At 53.7% G+C, this 25,430-nt stretch overlaps 2 protein-coding genes across 5 annotated transcripts in view; one reads left to right on the plus strand and one right to left on the minus strand.

The window, feature by feature from the left end:
* The window catches only part of Tvp23a (trans-golgi network vesicle protein 23 homolog A), a 55,086-nt gene extending 40,142 nt beyond the window's left edge, over positions 1–14,944 (plus strand). The window contains exons 1-8 of one of the 4 annotated variants that reach the window (XM_048331773.1): positions 4,300–4,402; positions 4,628–4,707; positions 12,127–12,271; positions 12,998–13,087; positions 13,396–13,524; positions 13,661–13,832; positions 14,283–14,342; positions 14,582–14,943. In XM_048331773.1, coding sequence (XP_048187730.1) covers positions 4,394–4,402; positions 4,628–4,707; positions 12,127–12,271; positions 12,998–13,087; positions 13,396–13,524; positions 13,661–13,832; positions 14,283–14,342; positions 14,582–14,712 — 816 coding nt within the window. In that variant the 5' untranslated portion in view covers positions 4,300–4,393 and the 3' untranslated portion in view covers positions 14,713–14,943. Of the gene's footprint in view, positions 1–4,299; positions 4,403–4,627; positions 4,708–12,126; positions 12,272–12,997; positions 13,088–13,395; positions 13,525–13,660; positions 13,833–14,282; positions 14,398–14,577 lie in introns of those variants that run through there. The other 3 variants (XM_048331775.1, XM_048331776.1, XM_048331774.1) reach the window with 3 other exon arrangements.
* Positions 14,920–25,430, minus strand: Nubp1 (NUBP iron-sulfur cluster assembly factor 1, cytosolic). Its single transcript, XM_048331772.1, has 11 exons — positions 25,345–25,430; positions 25,162–25,266; positions 23,214–23,347; positions 20,591–20,659; positions 18,621–18,653; positions 17,723–17,813; positions 17,121–17,275; positions 16,904–17,014; positions 16,654–16,756; positions 15,529–15,612; positions 14,920–15,165 (listed from the first exon to the last, which is right to left on the minus strand). The coding sequence occupies exons 1-11, from the start codon at positions 25,361–25,363 to the stop codon at positions 15,107–15,109; spliced, it is 963 nt and encodes a 320-aa protein (XP_048187729.1). The 5' UTR covers positions 25,364–25,430; the 3' UTR covers positions 14,920–15,106.

Consider the following 25,430-nt stretch of genomic DNA (forward strand, 5'->3'; position numbering starts at 1 on the left):
TGTGTGTGTGTGTGTGTGTGTGTGTGTGTGTGAAGTATAAATACTCCAGCTCCCTCGGGACACCCTAATTAGGGACTCTGAGTCTGTCAGAGAAGGTGAGCCAGATACCTTCTGCAATATCCTGACTATGCTCCCTCCAATCATGTAAAACCACTAATGTCCCCATGGTCATTATCTAAAGACCTTATCCTTACGATGCGGCTCTCCTTAGAGATAGGGGGCCATGGCAGACATTAAACCCAGTGAAGTGAATTCATACTAGGAGGGGACCCTCCTCCAACAATCCTGTTGGATTTCTCTGGAGGACCGGAAGCTGGACCCTGCCCTTCCCACAGGTTGAGCGGACTCAGCAACAGAGACTTAAACTGTCCTCTACTCCTGGATGCTGACAGCTGGTGATCAACTCTGGGTCTGTCCCATAGGCAGCTTTAGTCAGTGTGGTCCTCGGGTGCTGTCTGCATGCCCCCCCCCCCAATTGTTTGGAATCAGGGCCTTGTGAGGCATACAGCTTGACATGGGATTTTCAAGGATTGGCAATTGACTCTGTCTTTATTTTGCTATTTGTTGTAAACTTTTGAGGAGATCAGTCTTAGCCTGGGGGCTGGCTCTTGGCTAAGTCACTTGGATGGGGCCACCGGCCATTTGTGCAACAGGAGAGCACAGTGAGCAGGGACCCTGAACTTCGGTCACATATCAGTCAGGGGTTACTTGGGCCTCTGAGCCTCAGTCTCCTCATCTTGAAAATGGGTAACTATGCTCTGCTCCCCACCCCTGGCTTGTCCTGGAATAGCAAGGAAGGCAGGCCTCATTGACTTAGCAAACATGTATTCCTTGCAACGAACATTCTGAGTGCGAGATGAAACACAAGCTCAGAAGCCCAGAGAGATTGGGTAACTTGCTTAAGCTCTTCCAGCTGGGATAAGAGGTGGAGCTAGCTTTGAACTTGAGCCAGACTGCTCTTCAGTTCCGGATGCAGTAAAGACAACACTTCACAGACAGCTGGGCTTGTGTTTTGCTTCAGGGTTTGTTTTGTTTTGAGGGTGTGTGTGTGTACATGCTCCTGGCTGGATGTTGTGCAGGAGTGTTGTCAAGCTACTGGGGAAGAAACTGGGCTCTAGAGAGGCCTGATATTTCCTCACCCTCTGGACAGAGGCCAGGGCCTGGACAGTGGCCAGCCACCAGCCACCCTTTCTCATCAGAGCAGCTATTTCCCGTAAATGCTGACGCTCTCCTGCCAGGGTGTGGATTCAGTGGTGGCCCGTGCTCCCTTGCCCAGGCCAGTACAGCCCTGCATCTGCTGGGCCTGGCTTCCCAGGGCCTGGGCCAGCGGAGCCTCCCACGGTGGATGTGGACGGTGGGTGGGTGGTGGACAAGGGTCTGCTTCTCTTGGAGCAGCTGCTCTGGGCTTAGACATGCAAGGGAGGAGGGGGTGCAGGGGAGGGTAGGTGGGCCTGGGCTGGGAGGTGCTGAGAGTGTGTGTGTAAGAGAAAGAGAGAGAAGGGAGAGAGAGACTCAAGTGGTAGAGGTCTCTCCTCCTGTCACCCTGTCAGAGGTGGGCTGTGACCTATAGGACATTACAGTTGGGAGGCAGCCACAGGGTAGATAAGCTGCAGGACTTTCGGGTTAGGCTGGGCTCCACATTGTGTCAACTGCTCTATCTTGTGGGCAAAGACTGAGGATTAAGCAGAGAGATGACCATCCGAGGATCACACCTTGAGTTGTGTTTCATCTCCGTACCAGGCAGGATGGAGGTGGCACGCCTGCCACATCAGGACAGAGATGTCCCACACCTTGAGCCTCATGTTGCTATGAAATAACACTCTCTATATGTGTGGTGGGGAGCGTGGATGAAGAAGACTCAGCCTGTGCAAATGCCCCGAGGAAGGTGTGTTTTGAGAACAGGCAGAATCTGCCTGCCACCCAGCCACTAACATCCTGATAGGAGAGTAAAAGTAAAAAAAAAAAAAAAAAACAATAACAACAGCAAAAAAAAACCAAACACCTGCAGGGCCAGGCACTGGTGGCTTACACCTGTAATCCTTGCTACTTGGGAGACTGAGATTTGAGGATCAGGGTTCAAAGTTAGCCTGGGCAAGAGAGTCCATAAGACTCCTATCTCCAATTAACAAGCAAAAAAGCTGGAGGTAAAGCTGTGGCTCAAGTGGTAGAGAATCAGCCTTAAGCAAAAAAGCTAAAGGACAGCACGCAGTCCCTGAGTTCAAACTCCAGTACTGTCATGCACATGTGCACGCATGCGCAAATGCACACATATGCACATGTACACATGCACACACACAATAAAAAGGGAGGAGAACACCTGTAGAAGATAGAGACCCAGGCTTCCTCCTCTCTGTGCACAGGCCCAGGGCGTCCTGCTCAACCTATGCAGAGGGTAGTTAAAATGCAAAGGGAAGAAACGGCGGATTTGGTGCAGGAGCTCTGGGCCAATCACAGCCATGAAATCAGCACAGCCTGAAGATAAGGCTCCTGGCCTTCCTGTTTTCCTGCCTTCCGGCAGTTTCCAATTAAAGTGGGATTCCAGGCCCGGCCCTCCAGATCTCTTGCCAGCAGCAGGGCTGGGTGGAGTCCCCAGGACACCAGGCAGGTTTTCCAAAGCAAGGATGCCATCCTGAGAACACAGGTGGAAGAGGGGATTCAAAGGACAAAGGGATCCAGGGTCCATTCTGGGTGGGAGGGAGAAGCGTGAGAAAAGAGTACTTTAAACAATAAAGTGGAGAATCAAAATGTTTCCGAGACAGTCAGGGGACAGTCTGATGGGACATTGGATAAAGTCCCTTGCTGCCTGGTGTGGGGGTGTATGCCTGTAGTCCCAACACTCAGGAGGCTGAGGCAGGAGAATAGCAAGTTTGAGGCCAGCCTGGCTACAATAAATAAATAATCCCCAAACAAAACAAAAAGCCTTGGGGCTGGGAATATGGCCTAGCGGCAAGAGTGCTTGCCTCCCACACATGAAGCTCTCGGTTCAATTCCCCAGCACCACATATATGGAAAATGGCCAGAAGGGGCGCTGTGGCTCAGGTGGCAGAGTGCTAGCCTTGAGCGGGAAGAAGCCAGGGACGGTGCTCAGGCCCTGAGTCCAAGGCCCAGGACTGGCCAAAAAAAAAAAAAAAAGCCTTATTGTCCATTTCATAGGCATGGACCCCACGAGGTGACCTCAGACCTCAGGTCGTTTCCTGGCTCCAGCCAACCCAATCTGAGCAGGGAGTTTCATGGGTGTTTTCCCATCATTCTTGGCAGGTGTGGGGAGGGACTGTGGTCCTCCTTACAGGTGCTGCCCCCTGCAAAGGCCGGCCACCTCGCCCTGTTTCCAGGCTGGCCCTGACTCCAGATATCGAGGCCTAAAGACCATTCATGGAGCGTCCGCCTAAGCCTGGAGCCCCTGTCGGGGTTGTCCAGCTCCAGGCTGGAGCGTGGCTGCAGGGGTGAGGGAGGGGGGGTGGGTCGGGGAGCAGAGCCGGTAGGGAGGGGTGTTCAGTATGTCCCACGAGTCTCTGCTCCCGCCCCCAGCAGGGCCCTTCAGCCATGCGGATTCCCAAGCCTCCTGGAGACCCCTGGAGTGAGGCCTGACAGTTACCTGGCAACAGATGACGTCATGCCCGACGCTGCCCGACGACAAGCCCGAAATCTACCTGGCAACAGATGACACCGCTGCAGCGGGATCCAGGACCAATAGCTGAGCTCCTGGGCTGTGCAAACCTCACCTGAAATTCTCCGCACCCCAAGTCACGGCCCTGCTGTGAGCGGGTCCCCGCGGGGTGGAACGGGGTGACCCCGAGGTTAGAGGGCGAGGGTCGCCACCCCGAGAGCTGGCTGTGTCTGCTGACCCCAAACGGAGCTTCCAGGGGATTTTTTCGGCCTCCCCGCCCCGGCTCCACCCTCGCTGCCGTTGGTGATTTTCAGGGGTCGAGGAAAGCCCCGAGGTGGCCCGGGCGGCTCCCCCTGCTCCCAGCCCCGCGCCCCAGGCCCGGCCAGGACCCCTCTCCCCAGAAAACAGGGCCTCCCTCGGGGTGTGCACACCCCAAAGGTGGGGTTCAGGCCTCCGAGCGCTGCCCCCCAGGCCCTGGCCTGAGCCGCGTCCCCCTGAGGCCCTCCGAGCGCCAGATTTGCGCCCCGCGTCCCGGAGCTGCACCGGAGCCCGAGCGTCCTCCGTGTGCTGTGTCCCCAGGACCCCGGCCCCGCCCCGCCGAGAGACCCCCGCCCTGGCCCGCGACTGCGCTGTGGGCCGCGCCCGCCCCGGCGCGGGGGACGCGCGGGGCGCCGCCTTCCCGCAACCCGGGCCGCGGCCTCCACCCAACGCCGCCGCCGCCCGGCCAGGTCCTCAGGAGCCCGGCTGGAGCTCCGGCCCGGGGACGCCAGGTGCGCGCGCGGGAGGATGAAGCCGGTGAGGCGGCAGGGAGGGAGGAAAAGGGAGGAGGAGGGGGGGAGAGAGAAGGGGAGGAGGGGAGGGGGGAGAGAGAAGGGGAGGAGGGGGAGGGGGGCAGGTGCACGGAGCCCGGGCCTGGGGCTGCTCTGCCCCCCTCCCGTGGGCAGCAGGAGGATGGGGAAGCCCTCGTGCCATTGGGGGGGTCCCGGGGTGGGCCTGCCACCCTTCCCCGCGTCCCTCCAGGCCCTGGTGGACGACACTGAGGATGTGTCTCTGGACTTCGGCAATGAAGAGGAGCTGGCCTTCAGGAAGGCGAAGATCAGGTAAGCCGAGATGGGGCCTCCGGCCAATCACCCTCTAAGCTGCAAACGCATTTACTCCTTCACTCATTCACAATACAGACCCCTACCTGCACCAGGTGCGTCCCTGTGGACAGGCCCCGCCTCCCCCAGCCTGCAGTCTGAGGGTCTGGGGGTCGGGAAGGGCACCGGATGGTAGAGGTAGTTGGGAAGCAGGCCGAATGAGGAAAGGGGTGGCGTGGGGAAGGCCTGAGCTGAGACTGAAGGATGAGAAGCCGCCCTGGGAGGCTCTGGAGGAAGAGTTCCCAGGCTGCAGGAAGACACAGCGGTGCCAAGGCCCTGGCGCTGTGATGGTCAGCGGAGGTCAGGGAAAGGCCCTGGAACTATGGGAGGGACAATACTAGGAGCTAGCAGGGCTGGCAGGAGGCTGGACAGCCGGCTGGCCGGAAGGGGCTCTTGAGAGATTTTCCTTGTGTGTTTGTGCGTGCTTTACCTGGAGCTTGAGCTCTGGTTTGGCTTTTTTGCTTAAGGCTGGTGCTCTACCACTAGAACTGTATTTCCACTTCTGGCTTTTTTCTGGCTAATTGGAGATAAATCTTGGATTTGTCTGCATGAGCTAGCTTTGAGCCAGGATCCTCAGATCTCAGCCTTCTGAGTAGCTAGGATTACAGGTATGAACACCAGTCTCTAGTTTCTCTTACCTGCTGGCTGACCTCCCTCTCTCCCTGCTTTCCCCCTCCCCCTCTTATTCTTGTGCATGCATGCATATGTACACGTGCACACACACAAACACACACACTTCCTGAGCCTTTCCCCAATGAATGCGTTTGTGGTGGGACCACCTGGGTAATCTAGACACCTCCAAATTTGGAGCCCCTTTTGCTAAGTCAGCTTGCCATAAAAGGAACTTGGCCTCATTTATCCCATTCAGACATCAACACCTGCATATTTCAGGGTCACTGTGCACCCTCCCTCAGGGACCATGATGGTCTATTGCAGAGACCTGGGTCCCTAGCAGGGATGCTTTAAGAGCAGCTAGCCTCATGATGTGTCCTGTATACCAGCCCCCAGCCACAGGGCCATGCCCCGCACACAGGGTGAGATCCCTGCCCTGTGGAGTTGCCTTGGCTTCATCGCCACACATGTGCATTTCAGGAAGCTTAGCAACAGCCTTGGCCTCTGCTCAGCAGATACCTGTAGTCAAGGAAGTCCTCAGACATTTCCCAGTGCCCTTTGGGACACCTACTCCCTCCTCACTGCTCCTCGATGAAAACAATGGAGAAGAGTGTGTACACACCCAGGCCTTGACAACTCTGGGTCTGAAGTGCTGAGGGATGCAGTTGCTTAGTCCTTATCCTGGTTGGAGGAAGGGTGGCAGCTGAGCCTGGGACTGAAGGTTGGGGAGGATTTGGCTGGGCTAGCAAGGGTGGCCATTGAATGCAAGGGCTTAGAAGCAAGATTGTGAGTTTTGAGCATTATGCAGTGGCTCACATCTGGAATCTGAGCTACTGAGGCAGCAGAGATCAGGAAAATCACAGGTCCAGTCTGGAGAAAAGTTTACATGACTCCATCAATATGAAAAGCTGGGCATGGTGGCACTACCTGTCATCCCAGAGGTAGTAGGAAGCATTAAAGAAGAACATGGAGGGCCAGGGTGGCCCAGGCAAAAAAGCAAGACACTGTCTAAGCAAAAGGGTAAGGGAATAACTCCCGCACCTCCCCAGCAAGTGCCATGTCTTGGGTTCAAGCCCTAGTACTGCAGATTGCTTGTTGGCATGGTGATATTGAAGGAAGGTGAGATTATGGGATGTATCTGGGGTCCTGTGGTGACTTTAATCAGGTGACCTTGCCTTGTACATTGAGCTGTTTGAACCAGCCTGACATTGCCATGCACTTACTGGGCACTGGGGACAGAGATGTGCCTGTCTTCCTGTACCCACTGCCAGGTGACAAAGGTGCTGGGTGGTAGCTGGGGGGGGGGGCTCCTTGGGGACCAGCAGAGCAGGTGTTCCTTTTCCTTTGCTAGGCAGGCAAAGAACTTAGCCATGCTGTGTGTGTGTGTGTGTGTGTGTGTGTGTGTGAACAGTTCTTTAGAAAGTCAAAACAAAAGTGAAAGAAATTATAAGAAGCCCATTGAGGGAATACACACACACACATACACATACACACACACGCCAGCTTGATGAGACTGTTAGCTGAGAAATAAACAAAGAGCATAAAAAGAACTGGGGGCATGGCTCAAGGGGGAGAATACTTGTCTGGCAAGAGCCTGAATTCAATTCCCTAAACTGCCAAAAAAGAAAAAAAGAGATCAAATGTACTATCTTAATGATTTTTAGCCATAAAGGTCAGTAGTGTTCCATGTATTTGCATTGTTGTAAGATAGAATTTTTTCATTTTGTAAAACTGAAACCCTTGGGCAAGCGAGGATGTCACTCACTGGCAAAGCACTTGCCTATGAAGTGCAACATACCAGGTACCAAAAAAGAAAAGAAAAAGAAAATACAGTTTAAAAACTACCCCAAACAATAAAACTGAAACCTTACACCCTTTAAACAACTCTCCTTTCCCCGCCTGGGCCCGGTAACCACCATTCTACTTCCTGTCACTAAGTACTTGACCACTCACTCCAGGAAAGTGGAATCCTATTTGTGCCAGTACTGGGGCTTGAACTCAGGATCTCACACTCTCTGAGCTTTTTTCACTCACAGATGGCACTCTGCCACTTGGGCAACACGTCTACTTCTAGCTCTTTGCTAATTGGTCTCATTGGCTTGTCTGTCCAGGCTGGCTTTGAGCTGCATTTCTCAGAGCTCAGCCTCCTGAGTTGCTAGAATGATAGGTGTGAGCACCAGCACCCAACTCTGGAGTGACCCTTTTGTGACTGGCTTATTTGACTTAGCATCGTGTTAAGGTTTGTGTTGTGCCATGCACCTGAAGTTTCTTCCCTTTCAAGGCAAAGTAATATTTCATTGTGTGACTGTTTTGCTTTGTTCTATTGATCTGGTCATCCATGCCCAGCTAGTACTGGGCTTGAACTCCAGGCTTCATGTTTGCTGGGCAGGTGCTTTGCCACTTGAACCGTGCCTCCAGCCCTCTTTTGTGTTGGTTGAGATGCAATCCTCCTTTGTGCCTGGGCTAGAATCCTCCTACTTGAGCATTCCCGTGTCACTGGGAAGACAGAAGTGGGCCAGAGCCTGGACCCACGCAACTCTTTCCATTGCCGCTGGCCTGTGTTTGGCTACAGGGGAGAGGTGGGAACTGAGAGCCCAGGGCCAAGGTCACCTTGAGTCATGGGGTGGGGGAGGTGATTTCCAGACACTCTTGGTGCTAATCTTTCATTCATGGTGACCAAGTGCATGATCCAAAATATCCTCTACACATGGGTACTGTCCCCAAGGGGTGACAGCATCCCTGGGGAGAAAGCACCCTGACTTGGATCACTCTGTCGGGGATTTGGGTTAGAATGTGACACGTTACATTGGTCTTTCAATGGAATGACTCTCATTTCTGTGTGAAGCTGGAAGGAGAGAGAGAAGGTGAGAGGGCCAGTGATGGCCCAGCTGGTTGTTCTAGGGAGGTTGGTGCATCTCATTGTTGCACACACACACACACACACACACACACACATACACACACATGCATGCACACACAGCATGCTTCAACCATACTGAGAATCAGAATGGGGGGGGGGGGGTCTTTACTGTGAATGGAGAAGGTGAATTTACTAGTGGCTGAGGAGCCCAGTCCCCTGTGCCTTTGGGGACCAAGTCACTCTATTCCTAGCTCTCTCAAATCTATTTTGAAAAAAACAAAAACATAGAAATATGACACGTAAGCAGGTCCCACCAAGAAGGAATTATTTGATTTTAAGGAAGGTCTGATTACCAGGGAAAGGAACAGAATGGGGGAACTGGACGAATTTCAGTTCTCTTTGATCAGGGCTTACATTACCGATTGTGAAATTAACTCATTCTTTCCTGGACGGCTCAGTTTCCTTCTTCCTGGGTCCAGTTCACACATGAAGATTGCACAAGCAATGGGGAAGAGCATCAAGTCGCACAAGGGCAACATCTGCTCACAATCAAGATGAAGCTGGGAGGTCCATTAGATCCCTGGGGGCTTCCTGTGGGACTGTGAAGGACTGAAGTATTTTGTTCATGCATTCATTTATTCATTCCAGGGTTCAACTGAGATTGGGCACCAGATCACCCTTTTTTGGGGGAGGGTGTATAGATCAAGGCTGAGCCATGTTGGTGGCAAAGGGTCCTGGGGACATTTCCTTAGTAAAGGCCAACGTAGCCAGCACTGGAAGAATGTCTAATTCAAGACCAGCCTGGGCTACGTCTTCGGACCCCGTGTCAAACAAGCAAGCAAACAACAACAAAATAAGAATGCGAAGACAGACAGGATCCTCTCCACTCTCTTCCCCCCCTCCCCCTCTCCTCTCCCACCTCTTCTGCCATGAGGTGAGCAGCCCTCCTCCATCGCTGCTGTTGTGTTCAGCCAGATCACAAACCCACAGCTATGGAACAAGAGAACAATAGACCAAAGCCTTTGAAAGCAGGAGCCAGACTAAATCTTTCCTGTTTTAAGTTGTTTCTCTTTGGTGTTTATTATAGTGGCAAGAAAAGTGAGAATGGACTGGGAAGGCAAGCCGGGCACAGTGGTACATACCTGTAATCCCAGCGATTCAGAAGGTGGAGGGAAGAGGAGCAGGGGCTGGGGCTAAAAGTAACTCAAGAAATCAAGCACCAACACACACCCAAAAACAAAAGCATGGGAACATGGCTTTTGTGGGAGAGAAATTGCAAGGGAGAAGTCCTGAGTTAAATCCCTAGTAACACCGGGAAAATAAAAGCCATTGTCTTTGCCTAGAACCTATGAACCCTCCCTACTGTGGGCTCTGAATCACCCCCAGGTGACTTAGGGCACTGAGCAATGTCCGTTGGTAGACCTTGAGAGGGCTCAGCCATTCCCCTGCTGGGGGACATTGGGCTGATTCATGGAAGTTTGGATCATGGCACTGTGAACTCCATTCTGCTGTGCAGCCTGTCTTTGGAAAGCCTGTCTTTGGTGTTCTGGCTGAGTGGCCTGTTAGTATCAGAAAGTAGATGAACTGGTCTGTGCCATGCAGCGTGCCAGCACTGCGGCCCCGCTGCCATTCTGGTGTGGGATATCTCTTCAGAAAGAAATAAACAGAAACGACAGGGGAAGATGCAGCAGCCACAGGGAAGTCTGCCCTGCTATTTACTTCCACCCACGATCCCTGTTTGTCTTGACTTTTGAGTGACAAGTTTGAGTGCTCAGCTGGCGTCCTCTCTACAGCCTGGAGGCCCAGGTTATGCATGTGGGGCAGGGGGTGACAGAGCCAGCACTGACATCAGAAGCAGGGACCCAGAGTCAAGGGAATGAACTCCAGTGTGGTTGAGAAAGGGGGAATCAATCTAGCCTTGGGCTGGTGTGTTCCCCCCCCCCCCCACAAGTTCTGAAGGGCTTATATGTTTGTTTGGTTTTTTTTTGGCCAGTCCTGGGCCTTGGACTCAGGGCCTGAGCACTGTCCCTGGCTTCTTCCCGCTCAAGGCTAGCACTCTGCCACTTGAGCCACAGCACCGCTTCTGGCCGTTTTCTGTATATGTGGTGCTGGGGAATCGAACCTAGGGCCTCGTGTATCTGAGGCAGGCACTCTTGCCACTAGGCTATATCCCCAGCCCTATATGTTTGTTTTTTTCCCCCTTTTGGTGTCAATACTGGGGTTTGAACTCAGGGCCTGGATAGTGTCCCTGAGTCTTTTCACTCAAGGCTGGCACTCTGCCACTTGAGCCACAGCTCCATTTGCAGCTTTGCTAGTGGTTAGTTAGAGATAAGAGCCTCACCGATGGTCCTTTCCCAGGAGGGCTTTGAATTGCAATCCTCAGGTCTCAGCCTCCTGAGTAGCTAGGATAACAGGTGTGACCTGGCTCACCTGTTTTGAGTTTGGGTTTTGTAAGTTCCTTCCTGCATCATTCCTGGAAGTGAGCCAGCCTTGACCGTGGAGTGTGTGTGTGTGTGTGCGTGCGCGCCTGCGGTCTCCTGGGGCTTTCGGTGGGGTGCAGATCCCAGGGGACAGGCAGAGCTGGAGCCTGGGCCTAGGGCTGAGGGGTACAAGCAGCCTCTGCTTCCTCCTACCTCCTGACACTTGGGTTTCCCCTTCCTCCCGGTACCTTTATTTATGAGGTGAACAGGCGCCACCCGAGTGTCTGTGGGTGTCTGGGATGGAGAAATAAATAGCACTGCCTATGTTTTTAATCAGTGAGAAAAACATCACCTCACAAAGGACATGCAAATGGAGTACATGCTCAAGTTTCCTTCTGTTCTCAAAAACAGTCAGTCAGGGGCTGGCCAGGCTGAGGACACCTCTGCTCCCGCTGCCCGCGCGCCCGGCCTTGCAGGAGCCTCTGGAGTCCCAGGCAGATCTGTGCTCCTGTTCCACAGAGGAGCAGCCTGAGGCCCAAGCAGGTTTTGCCTGGCTCTGGGCTCTAATCCCCGCAAGGTGGATCCAGGCTCCAGGATTTTCCTGTACCACGCCAGCCAGGTGTGGGAGTTGGCATTTGTGCCTTCACTTTTTTTTAAGAGGAACTGGTTAGCCCAGAAGAAAGGACCTGTTCTGGAATTTTCACCCAGCTGCAATGACCAATTACTCAATTGGGGATTTTTAAATGTAAATTTTTTCTTTCTTTTTTTAAACCATGTGTGGGCCACCCAGGCACCAGGCTATAACTTGGGAGTGGGGGGGGGGGGTGAGGTGGGAGGCTGGGTTCACTCTGAAAGGCATCTTATCCCAAGGCAAGAACAAGGTTCAATTCTGATGGCTTCTTTCTCTATCCTTTCATTCAAATGTACATGAAAGCACAGAGAACCATGAACTCAACGCTGCCATTGTTAGACCTGGGTCGGTAGATCTTACCAGCCTCACTTGCCCAACATTTTGAAATGGTCCTAGCTGCCCTCTCGGGAAGACTGAGCATGTGAGACTAGACTTTGCTACCTAGTGAGGTTGTTTCTAAAAACCCATCAGCCAATCAAAAAAGCCAAAAAAGAACATAACAACAAATCCAGAGCAGTTTTCAAAGTGATGAAGCAAGTAGAGGAACTTTGAATGTATGTGCCTGTGCATGTGAGTTTGTGTGCGTGCATGTATACTGGTACTAGGGCTTGAACTCAGTGCTTGGGTGCTATCTCTTAGCTTTTTCACCCAAGGCTGGGCCTCTACCACAGCGCCACTTCAGTTTTCTGGTAGTTAATTGGAGATAAAAGTCTGACAGACTTTCCTGCCTGGGCTGGCTTTGAACTATGATCCTCAGATCTCAGCCTCCCGAGTAGCTGGGATTATAGTCAGGAGCCCCAGTGCTGGGCTTGGCCTTCCTCTTGGCTCTGACTAGGCCCCTCTGGGATGTCCCCTAGGCACCCCCTGGCCACCTTCTTCCACCTGTTCTTCCGAGTGAGTGCCATCGTCACCTATGTGGGCTGTGACTGGTTCAACAGCAGTTTCGTGGGCTGCTTTGTCACCGTGTTGCTTCTCCTGGCCTTTGACTTCTGGTCGGTGAAGGTAAGGCCTGCTTCCCGGCCACCGCCTCCTCGGGACCTCAGGCTCCACTCCCCATGCTCCCTGGGGGGGTGGGAGCGGGTCCCCGGGGGACTTTGGGCTGAACGGACGCTGGGCCATGTCACTGAACAGGACAGTGGAATATATTGTGCAGTGCTGAATAAATGGCTCTGGGCATCCATGGTCATGGTTTGAAATAGGCACCATGAGGACGCGGCCCCATGATGTTGGGTTCTTATATTTTTATATGCTAACAATAAATAAGTATGTTGCATACATGATTTGGGGGAATCTGTCGTCATTTTCTTTTCCCAGTACTGGTGTTTGAATTCAGAGCCTGTGCTAGGCAGGCAGTCTCTCTGGCTGAGCCATACCCACAGCCCTTTATGCTTTAGTTTATGTTTCCAATAGGGTGTAGCTTCCGCCGGCAGGCATGAACCGTGATCCTCTTATTCATGTTTCCTGTGAAGCCAGGATGACAGGTGTATGCTCCACACCCCACGTTTCCTTGGGGTGTCTCAACGTTTGGCTCAGGCTGACCTCAAACCAAGATCCTCCTGACCCCTGCTTCCTAAGCAGCTAGTATTATAGGCATGAGTTTCCATGAGTCTGTCACTGATTAGAAAAGCCTGCACGGATGGATGTCCGTCTCCTTCCTGCTCCTGTCCCATTCATCAGCTCAGGCTGTGGCCAGTGGCTTCCTCACGGTCCTTCTGTCATCTGCCTCAGAACATCACTGGGAGACTTCTGGTGGGCCTGCGGTGGTGGAACCAGATAGACGAAGATGGGAGGAGTCACTGGGTATTTGAAGCCAGAAAGGTATGCTTCAAGTCAAAGGTGGCAAAGTGGGATGTGGGAAGACACGTGTGTGGCTGGCCTGGCTCTCGTGTGGTTGCATGCATCTGGTTGCATGGCTGTCCTGGCTCCCAGGGTGTTGTGTGTATCTGGTGTGTGGCTGGCCTGGCACTTGTGTGGTTGCATGTATCTGGTGTGTGGCTGGCCCTGCTCCTGGGGCGTTGTGTGTATCTGGATCCCTTGCCCCCCTACACAGATCCCACTAATGTGGGTGCTCTGTGAAACTCATGTCCACCTGCTAAAGCCATGAGAGCGGTTCCCCGTCCCCGCAGGTCTCTCCTCAGCACATGGCAACCACGGAGGCCGAGGCACGGATCTTCTGGCTGGGCCTCATCATCTGCCCACTCATCTGGATGGTATTTTTCTTCACCACCTTGTTTTCCCTAAAGCTGAAGTGGCTGGTAAGGACGGCATTGCTTTGACCTTGAAGCCCCATGCCTTCAAACCCGTGGCTGAGGGGGGATGGGGGGTGAGGGGGAAGGGTGCTCTTCCCCTCAGCCCTCGCTCTGAGCAGCTGGCTTTGCTCTCCGCACACAGGCCCTCGTGGTCGCCGGGATCTCACTGCAAGCTGCCAACCTCTACGGCTATATCCTTTGTAAGATGGGAGGCGACAGTGACCTCAGCAAGGTGGCGGCCAGCTTTCTGTCCCAGACAGTGTTCCAGACAGTGCGTGACAGTCCCACACTGAGTGAAGGCCCACGGGGAATCACTCCTTGCCCTACCAGCCAGGCTGATAGGAAATAAAGTAGATTATACAGAAAATTGGCCATTTCAACCCTGAGGCTGTGCAGCCAGCCCCACCATCGCCTCCAGAGCCATCATCTCCCACACTGGGATGGTGCCCTACGCGCTAGCTCCCATCGCCCTCCTCAGCAGTGGGTGCCCACTCTTCTGAACCCATGGTCTCGAGGGACTGCCCGACCACCAGTGTCTGTCCTTCTGTTGCTCCCCTTTGGTCTTAAGAGGAATCACGGGTTGCTTTGGTTTGGAAGTTGCCAGATGCTTCTTAGAAGCGAGGGGCAGGTAAGTCTGTCACAGTGGCTTGAACCTCGACTGGAACGAGGTTGCTGAGTGGTGAGGCCTGCAGCCAGCAGGTCCGTGGCCCTGTGGGTCAGCCCCCTCCCTGCCAGGACTCGGAACCACGCTGACTCTTCCCTCGCAGGCCTCTCTGGGGGACTTGCAGAAACCGGGGCTCGGGCTGGAGATCCACCAGCGTTAGGTGAGAGTGCATCAGCCCCGGACCTGGGAGCACCTGCCCTGCTGGGCACAGCCAGGTCAGAGCCACAGTGCCTGGGCTGTCTGGGAGCTCTGAGCTCTGGGCCCCCACTGTCCTCACATGTGCAGGCGTGAAGGGAGGGGAGGCAGGGAAGAGAGGAGTGGAGAGGAGGGAAGGGGACTCTCCCCTCCACTGCACTCCATTCCTGTGCCTCATCCTGTGTTCACATCTCTCTCAGGAAGGCCTGGGAATGACTGGTCTGTGGTACATATCACACACAGACTTCCGTCATATGGTGACTCAGGGGCTCCTTGAGGGATTTCTGATGGGCCCCCAGCTGACCATGTGCGCTGACCCCAGAGCAAACCCCTAGCGTGAAGCTCTGCCTCTGCTTGACTGAGCTCCACTGGATGGTGAGAAGGGGACAGCTGTCAAAGCCACACCCTCACCCCCTGCTTCCCTCCCAGGCTGCGCATCCTCAGAGGCAGGCATCCTAGGAAGGGGCCCCCATTGGGCTTCCACAGAGCAGCCGTGGCCCTGTCCTGGGATTTCCGGGAAGCAGGCCACATGGGCCAGGCTAGAAGAGGTGTTTTATTTTACAATAATGTGTGTGTAAAGAGTGTGGGCAGAAGGGGACTGAAGGGGCTCTGAGTGACTTAAACCGGCATGGGGTCCTGTGTGCCTGCCCATCCTCACACGGCCAGGCCTGACCGATGCTGCTGGGGCCTGTGACTGGAAATGGCTGGTCCTCAGCTGCACCCCAAGTTTCAGGAGCTGATGAGGTTCTCTTTGTGTGGCTGGTGGGAAGCACAGAACTCCTGGATTCCTAGAAATCAGGCAAGATGCGAGAGTGCACGGTCACTTCTGCCTGAAATCTGAGGTCTTGGTGGGGGCTGTCGGCTGGGTCTGGCCTGCTCGTGGCCTCGCTTTGGCTCACCAAGGCCTGGGGTTTTGTCATCTCTGTTTAATGGCCTCACTGAGAAGGACTTTCATAAACTTCACCCTCTGTAAAGCTATGAACTTGTTCACAGCGCGGGTGAACAGGGATATGTCTCGCCTGCTGTGCACACCTGAGGCCCGTGGCAGCCATTCTGACTGTAAATGGAAAACGGCCCGCTCACCCAGCCCACTTTCCCCTTTATACAACCCGGCCAGAAGGGGTCTGCCATCTGGAGACTCAAACACTTACTTTGAATTATATTTCTGTAGGCTAATGTGGCCGGTGAATCTGGTGCTTCAACAAAAAAAGACTGGCCTTTGTCACAGCTCTTACCTGAAAGAGACAGATACAAGCAGTGAGATCTTTGCAGTTCACTGGGCCCTAGGCCCCTTTTTAGGGTAGTACCTGAGCCCTCCCTGTTCAGGGAGACCAAAGCTGGACCAGAGCTGGCATTGCCAGGACCGTGGCCATGTCCCCTCCATGCAGGGCCCCTAGCTACCATTTCTGCAACTAAGCTGGGCGGGGAGTGGCCGAGGCGGGCTTCAGGGCCCTGGAACTGACTTGTAACTTGGGATGGGGACGTAATGGAGGTCCACATGGTAAGAGATCTACCAACCCAGCACAGGAGAACAAAACAAGACTAGCTCTTTAAGTAAAAGGATAATAGTACTCATGGAATACAAGAGGAAAACAGCAGAAAACCAAGTCCCAAGCGTCCTGGTGTGCTGGCAGCCATCTGTCCAGAACCGGGGACAATGTGGCATGTGCACATGCAGGTCCTTTGGTGTCCAGCTGGGCCTAGCTGGGCAGCTAGGTCAGCCTGCGGGTCCTTCCCAGCCTTGGGGTCAGGGCTCTGCTCCAGGCCACACACGGGCATCCCTGGGACCAGGTTTGAACCCAGGGACACAGGGAAAAGGAGCGGCTGAGGATGCCCGGGTGGCTGTGCCCAGCTTTCCTCAGGCCCGCACAGCAGTCATGGTGCTGCCACAGGCTAAGAATGCCCGCTGTATTCCAGTATGGCATCGGGTCCCTCAGGTCCTCTCACATGTCTGCCCCTCTAAGTCTCCTGGCCCCTGTCCTGGGTGTCTTCCTTTCCTAGTGCCCTTCCAGTGTCCCAGCGAGTTTCCTTTGTTCTAGACCAGCTCCAGTGGCCCCTCATGGAGATTGCCTGATTAGGATGTGTCTGCCTCAGTTTCCCTGTTGCTAAGGCATCAGTCACATAGGCAACCTCTCAGGGTTGTGGCTGGAACGTGAGCTCCGTGGGAATGGCTCTGCTGCCCACTGTCCCTCTGTGCCCTCCCCATGCCATGCCAGTGGGGCTGGGTGGACAGGAAGCCCCCCCACCCCCGCTGTACTGCATGCAGACTCACCCACCTATGTGCGGGTCCAGAGGCACCCTGCCGAGCAGAGGGACACCCAGGTCCTGACACATGGCCTCCGCACCTCCAGTGGTGGGAGGGAACACCTGTGACTCTTTCTGTGAGGATGGCGGGAGGGGAGGAAATTGTTGAGAAGGCAGCCCACGGCTGGTCCCCGACCCTGCCGTGCCAGCACTCTGCTTCAGTGAACAGCTGGGATGGGGCCGGGGAAGCTGGGTCGCTGTGGCCCCTGCGCCCACCCTCACCTTGCACTTGGGGCAGATGAAGCTGCTCATGTTCTCCACCACGCCAATGATAGGCAGCTTCACCTTGCGGCAGAAGCTAATCTCCTTCCGGACGTCCTGGAGAGACACCTCCTGCCAAGGCCAAGCAGATGGTGAACAGGGAGTGGGAGGGAGATGGGGAGGCAGCCGGTGGCGCTGTCGCTGCGGTCTCACAGGGAGCCACCCTGGCGTCGCTCACCTGGGGGGTGGTGAGGACCACTGCCCCGTCAATGTGTGCTGCGGCCAGATACTGGACCACCGAGAGGTGCTCGTCCGAAGTACCGGGAGGGGTATCCACAACGAGGTAGTCCACATCTCCCCAGTCCACGTCACGCAGGAACTGCTTGATCATTCCTGGAAGGGAACGGAGGCTGCTGTGGCAAGCACAGGTGCCTGGGCTTCCCAGACACAAGGCATCCGGAGCACATCTGGCCCAGCGGTCAGTGATGTGCGGCTGGGGCGGGCGCTGGCCCACAGCAGCACTGATAAGACTCCCCATCTCTGCCCAGCCTGCCCACTGGCTCTCCCCAACACAATCGAGCCACCAGAAAACCCACTCCAAATAACTCCGGGGCTTGGAGACAACACACAATAGAAATTAAACATTACATAAAGGCAACGGTGTGCCTCGAGTCTCTGTTCAACCGGGAAGACAGAGGCAAGCAGATGTGCAGAACTGATGGGTGACACAGGAGTTCTGCCCTGCTCCCCCCAACCCCCCCCCGAGATAACAAGAGCAATGAGAAGGGCACAGAGCACCACAAGTGACACCCTGACAGGAGAGGCCAGCAGGTGACAAACCGCTTTTCTTGGGTCCCCTCCAGATGACGGCGTCGTCGGGGCTGCTGAGCAGGAAGCCCACGGACATCACCCCCAGGTTGTCATCCACGTACTGCAGGGCACAGCAAGACTCACGTCACCCAGAGCCACACACGGGCTGCTCCCTCGCCTCCTCTGGGGCCTGGCTGACAAAACCATTTGGGGACTGTCACCTGTCCCACGGCACTGTCACATCATCTCCTTAACTGCTTGGCAAGGCCAGAAGTGAAAGCCCTGGGCTACCACCCTCTTCCTTTTTGTTTCCTGGTGGTCCTGGGGTTTCAACTGAAGGCCTGGTGCTTGCTAGCTGGGCAGTCCTCCACTTGAGCCCTGCCCCCAGCTTTTTGCTTTTGTTCTTTTCCATTTAAGGCCTCACCGTTTGAGCCCAGGGCAGCCTCAGACTGCAGTCTTCCTATTTATGCCTCTCATAGAGCTGGGATCACAGGCACACACCACCACACCCAGCTGATTGATTGAGATTGGGTGCTCATTTTTTCCTGGGTTGGCCTTGAACTATAATCCTCCCAATCTCTGCACCCTCCTCCTGCCAAGTGCCTGGGATCAGAGGTGTGAGTCACCACGTCCAGCGAGTTCTTCAAGTTTTATTGGAACACAACTGACATTTATTTAGTCATGTTACTATTTTCAAGCAAAGAATATAGATTTATGAGCTAAACACATTTACTGTCTGGACTCCTTTACAGACAAAGTTTGACGATCTTGGTTTTAACTGTCGCCCCCGAGCCCAAAAGTACCTCAAACAATCTGAGGTCTGACTAACAGGTAGGTGTAGACAAACACTGTCGGCATGCCGCCGGGCGGCATGACGTCACTTACTTGCGTCACTTACATCACAGTCAGGCAGGGAGGGGGAACTCACCACAGGAGACCAGCCTGAGCCACTCTGGTGAACCTGTGTGAACACAGCATGGCATCTGCATGAGACACAGCTGGCCTCCACTCGTGCACACATCACACATGGGTGCACACATCACCCCTCCCTCCAGAGCGCTGTCAAAGCCTTACTGGGGCCTGCTCTAGTAGGGAAGCAAGACTTCTCAAGTTCGAGTATGACTGTTGAGTCTTTGGGGGTACTTAAAAGAGCCACAGAAACTGGTTGAGGGTTACAGGGCTGACTGTGGCATTTCTGTTGTTTTCCTGCTGCAGGAATGAAGGAAGTTGCTCTAGGGGCACAGCTGGCTCCGGCCTGCTCCGAGAGTGGTCTGAGCTTTGGCAGTTCCCGGCTGCCCTCACTGGGGCCTCTGGTTTATGAAACCAGCACAGAACCAACTTCCGAGTCCACATCACTCTTGGGAATTGCGCTTTTAATTCTTTCGTGATTTGCTAAGTAGCCCAGGCTAGTCTTGAATTCAAGATTCCCCTGCCTTAGACTCCCAAGTACTAAGATTACAGGCATACACTACCACATCTGGTGAAAATGATGCTCCTTTATAGCCCCATAAAGCAGTGAAAACCAAGGTCTTTTTTTTTCTTGAAGTCTTATCTTTTTAACAGCTTTCCTGAGACACATGGCACATACCACACAATCTGTATGTGGACAGCGTATGCTGCAGTAGCGTCTGTACATTCACAGAGCTGTGCACCACATTGCAATCAACTTCAGGACATTTCTGTGCCTCCAAGGAAACACCATGCCCCCAGCCTCCCTGCATCCCCACCATAGGTGACCCTAAATCTGTTCTCTACAGATTTACCTATTCTGCATACTTCACATAAATAGAATCATATGATCTATGGTCCTTTATGACTGATTTGGAAGCTTTACTTACAAAGACAAAAGCCTATTCACGGGGCTGGGGATATGGCCTAGTGGCAAGAGAGCTTGCCTCGTATACATGAGGCCCTGGGTTCGATTCCCCAGCACCACATATACAGAAAAAGGCCAGAAGTGGCGCTGTGGCTCAAGTGGCAGAGTGCTAGCCTTGAGCAAAAAGGAAGCCAGGAACAGTGCTCAGGCCCTGAGTCCAAGGCCCAGGACTGGCCGAAAAAAAAAAAATCAAAAAAAAAAAAAAGCCTATTCACTTTTACTTATAGTTGTTTGCTAAGTCCTAATGTGTAAGGACAAACGTGATGACCCAGTTGGACAGAATTACTTCCTTTCCTTTTTCTTCTCTGTCAGCATCTTGCTGTGTTGCCTAGGCTGGCTTCCAACTCCTGTGCTCACACCATCTTTCCGCCTGGGCCTCCGGAGAAGCTGGGACTACAGGCATATGCCACCATGCACATGTAACGTTCCCACTAAAAAATGCTTAGGAACTATTGTGTTAGTCGTTCACACCCATGTGAGTTGGGGCAGGAGATGGGGGATGTTTGGGCTCTCCTACTTTACTTGTTAATGGCTGGCCTCACTGCCCTCCAGCATCCTCCATGACACCAGCACTGGCCACACTGGCCTCCAGCAACCCTGCCTGGGCTGAGGACAGCAGTATCAGGCTCTGGCCCCTCAGCCCCCCTCAGGCCCCCTTCCACACACTGCTAAGGTCAGCTTCCTAGGAAGTGGGGTGGGGGGAACCGGCCTCTACCCACTGCTGACTCTGTCCTTGCCTTCGTCACTCCCCAGCCCCCAAATCTCAGTTCCCCAGGGGAGGCCACAGCACAGAAAGTTTCCCTGGCTTCTGGAGACAGACGGTAGAGCCCGGCCCAGTGTTTGTGGTGAATTTCCACCTCTCACTTCTGCATTTCACTGCTGTTTCCCTTCCCGAGAAGGCAGGGGAAGCAGTGCTTCATATCCATCCTGCCCCGGCCCAGCTGCTGCTGCAGGACATGGCCGCTGCACACATGGGGCCGAGGTTCTGCTCGCCCTCAGTCCTCTAACACAAGGAGCCTTACCTGTTCTCCTTCCAGCCCCATTATCTTGGGAATCGAGGGCCCACAGATATCGATGTCCAGAAGAGCAACCTGGAAATGGATGACGCCGGGGGTTACAAAACTCACAGAACACAGGGGAAAACTGGGAAAGCGAGGGAAGGGGTGACATTGTCCCCCCCCCAAAAAAAAATCTACCTGACTTTACCTGACATATGTAACTGTAACCCCTCTGTACATCACCTCTATAATAATGAAAAAACAACAACAAACCTGCCTGGTCCCAGTGGCTTATGCCTGTAATCTGTAGGAGGCTGAGATCTGAGGATCGCAGTTCAAAGCCAGCCTAGGCAGGAAAGTCCATAAGATTCTTATCTCCAATTAACCAGCAAAGAGCCTGAAGTGACACTGTGACTCAAGTGGTAGAATGCTAGCCTTGAGCAAAAAAAAGCTTAGGGACAGTACCCAGGCCCAGAGTTTAAGGCCTAGGACCGGCAAACAAACAAACAAACACACGCGCGCGCACACACACACACACACACACACACACACACACAACAACACTTCATGAAACCCACAGCAAATAGGGAGGCAGGGAGAAGGCAGTAGGAAGCTGGGTCTAACTCAGAGCACGTGGGTTGTGAGGAGCAACAGAACCTGGACCTGCCAGGCCACGGAGGCATGGTTCAGCATGCCCAGTGTGGGCATGCTCCCTGGGGTCACCGTATGGCAGGGGTGAGGCCATGTGACCGCACAGCTTCAGCCCGTTTACAGCCTGGGCAGGGGCATCACCATCTCTGTTTTCCAGATGAGGAAACAGACCCACAGAGGCCTAGTGACCTGTTCTATGGGTAAGGAGAACTGGGCATCAATTCAAGTCTGCAATGCCAGAGCTCTTCCTCCGACCTGCAGGGTCTGAAGGGAGGCAAGAGCAAACTCCTGGCTCAGCTCTGACCAAGTCCCATTTTAAGAGAAACTTAAGGGAGAAAAGAATGCTTCACTGGTAGCTTAGGCACTGTGACAGGAGAGCCCTCCGTCCAGGTTGGAGGAAGGTCTGAGGCCTTAAGAAGCCTGGGGAAGGGCAGGACCAGTCAGTATTCGTCTCCAGAACTGGGATGTCTCAGATCAAAGCAAAGCACCCAAGGTAACTTTGTAACTTGCCCCAGGTTTCTGGCTTCCCTCTTTAATTCTCCTTCCCCAGTGCCTGGCTGAGCTGTGGTGTCTGAGCTTCCTGTGGACCTCTTGCGCCCTCTGTGGCCAGGCCAAAGATGGCAGGTGAACTACAGACCCAGGTGTGGGCGTGGCTTCTCTCCATCTGTTTATCTCCAACTCCAGGGGCCATCTCACATCAGTACCTCATACCTGGGGGAAGTGTGGCCGTCATGGTGACCCCAGCATGCCTTACTCAGTCCCACACTTCCTTCTGGGAACAACTACATCTGTTTCCTTCCAAGGAAGAGCACACCCTCACCACAGCAGAGGAATGAACCATCCACAGACAGCGTGCTCTCCCTCTGGAGACTGGAATGGCCTCTGGTGAGTTCTGCACCCGGATCACTGGCCTGGACCCATTACTTGTGTTGCTTAACAGGACCTGTGACTGCTCCCTCTCCTGCCTGAGTTAGGCCACGGAGCCCAGGCCTACAGCTGCCGGCACCGCTCCTTCCTTCACAGGAGCTGATGACAAGATGAAGCCTCTCCATTTAAGTGGGGAGTGAGACACTGGGGGCTGTCAGAACCTTAAGCTGTCCTTTACCCAGCACCTCAAAACCCTACTTAGGGTTCTGGTGCTAACTCTGGGTCTCTGACTCTGTGTCATCTCACACAAGATTGCTGCCTAACAGAACAATGAATGGACAGGGAGATTGGACTTGTTCTGCACAGGCCCTGTGGGCATGCGTGCACGCACACCCTCCCCCCCATGCACAGGAGTAACCATCACGGTCCTAGCTTTCCTCAGAGTAGAGTAGCAGTGATGGCTATTGTCATTCATGGAGCCCTTGCTATCAGCTGGGCACACATCTGCCTCACACCCTGAGCCCCATCTCACACATGACAAAGCCGAGGTCAGGGCAGTGGTGTAGGCCAACCTGGCCATGACTCTGGCACCCGCCCACCACATCTCCACTATACAGTTAGCACCCAGGGAGTAGTCATGGGTGCTGCATGCATTCCTGCTATTGTACACTTGAGCAGAGCCCAACATTTTCCAGAAGAGCCAAAAAGGAAACACTTTATGGGCAACATCAAGGCTAGTATGGAGTACTTATGTAACAATTTAAGAGCAATCACTTAGAAATGTAAGCACCGTTCTTAGCTTGGAGGAGATGATGAATTTGATTTAGCCCAATGAATACAGCTTGCAGATTTTTGACATAGGCAATAACCAAGTCAGGCTAAAATATTTAAGAGTCTGAGCACAACATAGGAAGTTACAGAAGGCAAGGAGAGATGGACACTTGCAATCTACATTCCTGGGGAGAGAACCCAGTGAAATGGCTCAGCCGAGCACCACACAGTTTCTTGTTCTCCACAGGGGCAGGGATGGTGAAAAAGGCCCGTTGCACTTAGTGTAAGGAATCCCTTCTCCACAAGACATCATGAGCCTCAAACACAAGGAGCCTCTCCAGGGTTCCCTGCGTCCCACCTGTGTGTTTTCATCTTCAGCGAGTCCATGGGCGAGGTGGGCACTAAAAGTGCTTTTCCCAACGCCGCCTTTCCCAGACAACACCAAGACTTTGTGTTTCACGGTCTTCATTTTCTCCTTGATCTCCTCTATGGCTGCAAAGAAAGCCGTTCAGATAATCAAGTCCCTGCCTGAGTCTTTTGAGTGTCACTCCTCTGAAGGCAAGAAGCATCACTATCCTCAGGGCTGTTTCAAAGGATGCTGAGTGAGGCGCCACTCTGCCAGCTGTAGTAATAGGTATAGGAAGGAAACAAGGCTAGCATCACACACGAACTCTCAGCTGCTGGTTTCTAGGTTTTTTTGATCTACTAGAACAGAAACCTAGGAGGATGAGGGTTGTCTAAAGGAAGATGTCACCTGTTGTCTTCTCAGTTCCTGGATAGAACCTTCCAGATGGTAAAGGTTCACAACCTGGGCAAAACACCCTAGAAGACAACTGTCAACATCCGGAGACATTTATAGGGTGTCACTGCAGGAGGTGCTACTGGCATCTAGTGGCAGAAGCCAGGAGTGCTCTAAATGATCTACAGTGTACTGGACAGTCCCTGTAACACGGAATGGTCAGGCCCCAAACACCAGAAACTGTCTGGTGCTCAGGATGAGAAATCCTGATAGGCTTGTCATAAGGACCTGTCACCTGCTCTCATGTCCTGTGCTTTCAACCTTCCATCCGATATCAAATCCTTCCAATAATATCATAATGATTTTTCTCACTATTTTTGATGAGGAACAGAAGGCTCAGAGAGGCTAAGACCCTTGCTGAAGGCCAAGAATCAAACCCAATCTCTCTGAATCCCTTCAGGATTCTTCTCCCAAAACCCAGGCACCAGTGAGTGCCTGGCTCCTGTAATACTAGCTATTCAGCAGGCTGAGATCTGTGAATCTCCCTTCAAAGCCAGCTGAGGCAGATAAATTCTCATCTCTTATCTCCAATTAACTAGCAAAAAGCTGGATGAAGAGGTGTGGCTCAAGTGTTAGAGAGCCAGCCACAAATGGAAAAGCTAAGCAAGAGTGCAAGGCCCTGCATAAAAGTCATTTTTGGCTGTTGAAGCAGGGTATACCTAAGTAGGCCTGGGTGGCTGGTAACTTCCAATTCTTCTGCCTCAGCCTCCAAAATGCTGGGATTACAGGTATGCCCCACTACACCTAGCTTGCCTTCCTGCTTTTTTCAAAATCCTTAGGTTCTCAAAGTCAATCCCACACTGGGATTTGTCCTTCCTGGTACTTTTTTTTTTTTTGCCAGTCCTTGGGCTTCTTTTTGCTCAAGGCTAGCACTCTACCTCTTGAGCCACAGCGCCACTTCCGGCTTTTTCTGTTTATGTGGTGATGAGGAATGGAACCCAGGGCTTTCTGCATGCTAGGCAAGCACTTTACTGCTAAGTCACATTCCCAGGCACCACCACCCCCTTCCTGGTGCTTCTTGCCACTGTGATTTATTTATTCTTTTGCTTGCCATAACTGTCTTGTGTCTAGGAGGTTATTCACATATTTCTGTTGAATGAAGAAGAGATTCAATTTTCTGGCTAGTAATAGAGACAAAACTTAGGCTTTGGGCTCGCTGCCTTGACTCGCCTACAGCGCACGGCGAGGGCTTCTGTCACTCAAGCCTTCCACCTGCCCCCTAGCTCGGCAGAACCTTTTTCACTCCCCGCCGTTTTGGGATCCCGCCCCTCTTTAATGTCCCTTAGGATTCCGTACCTTTCATTTATGGTCCAGGCCCCGCCCTCGTTCCAATCCTTTTCCCCGCCTTCCCGTCCTAAAGCCCCGCCCCTCTGTTACACATAGTACCTGTCATTCATCCTCCATGTCCCGCCCTCTCACTACCGCCCGGTCTCCCCCGTCCCCCAGGACCCCGCCTCTTCCGGGCCTGAGACTTTCACTTCCTGTGGCGGCTTCACCCCTTCCTCACCCGGGTCCGGGGCGGCGCCGGCTCCGGAAGCACACAGCCGCTGGTTGGGGCATCCCTCACACGAGGCCCCGCGGCCCGCCTGGGCACTATCGGCCCCGGGACAACCTGCGCGGAGACGAAGTCGCAGTTAGAGCAGCTCGCTACCCCTCAGCTCTGCCACCCACACCCGCTGCGCCAGCTCACCGTGAGGCGCCTCCTCCATTCCGCCGCTCGGGTCGCCGTCGCGCCTACCGGAACCCGCGGCGGTGGACTTCCGCCTTGTGGGCCCA

This window comes from Perognathus longimembris, chromosome 23 (assembly GCF_023159225.1).
Source record: "Perognathus longimembris pacificus isolate PPM17 chromosome 23, ASM2315922v1, whole genome shotgun sequence".
In the NCBI taxonomy this organism is placed as follows: Eukaryota; Metazoa; Chordata; class Mammalia; order Rodentia; family Heteromyidae; genus Perognathus; species Perognathus longimembris.

What these genes read in the sequence shown, in the direction of transcription:
- Nubp1 (XM_048331772.1), bottom strand. An exon ending in CTGAAGATGAAAACACACAG is followed by an intron (nt 20,660 to 23,213) that starts GTGGGACGCAGG and finishes ATCCATTTCCAG; the next exon opens with GTTGCTCTTCTGGACATCGA. An exon ending in GCTCAGGCTGGTCTCCTGTG is followed by an intron (nt 17,814 to 18,620) that starts GTGAGTTCCCCC and finishes TGTGCCCTGCAG; the next exon opens with TACGTGGATGACAACCTGGG.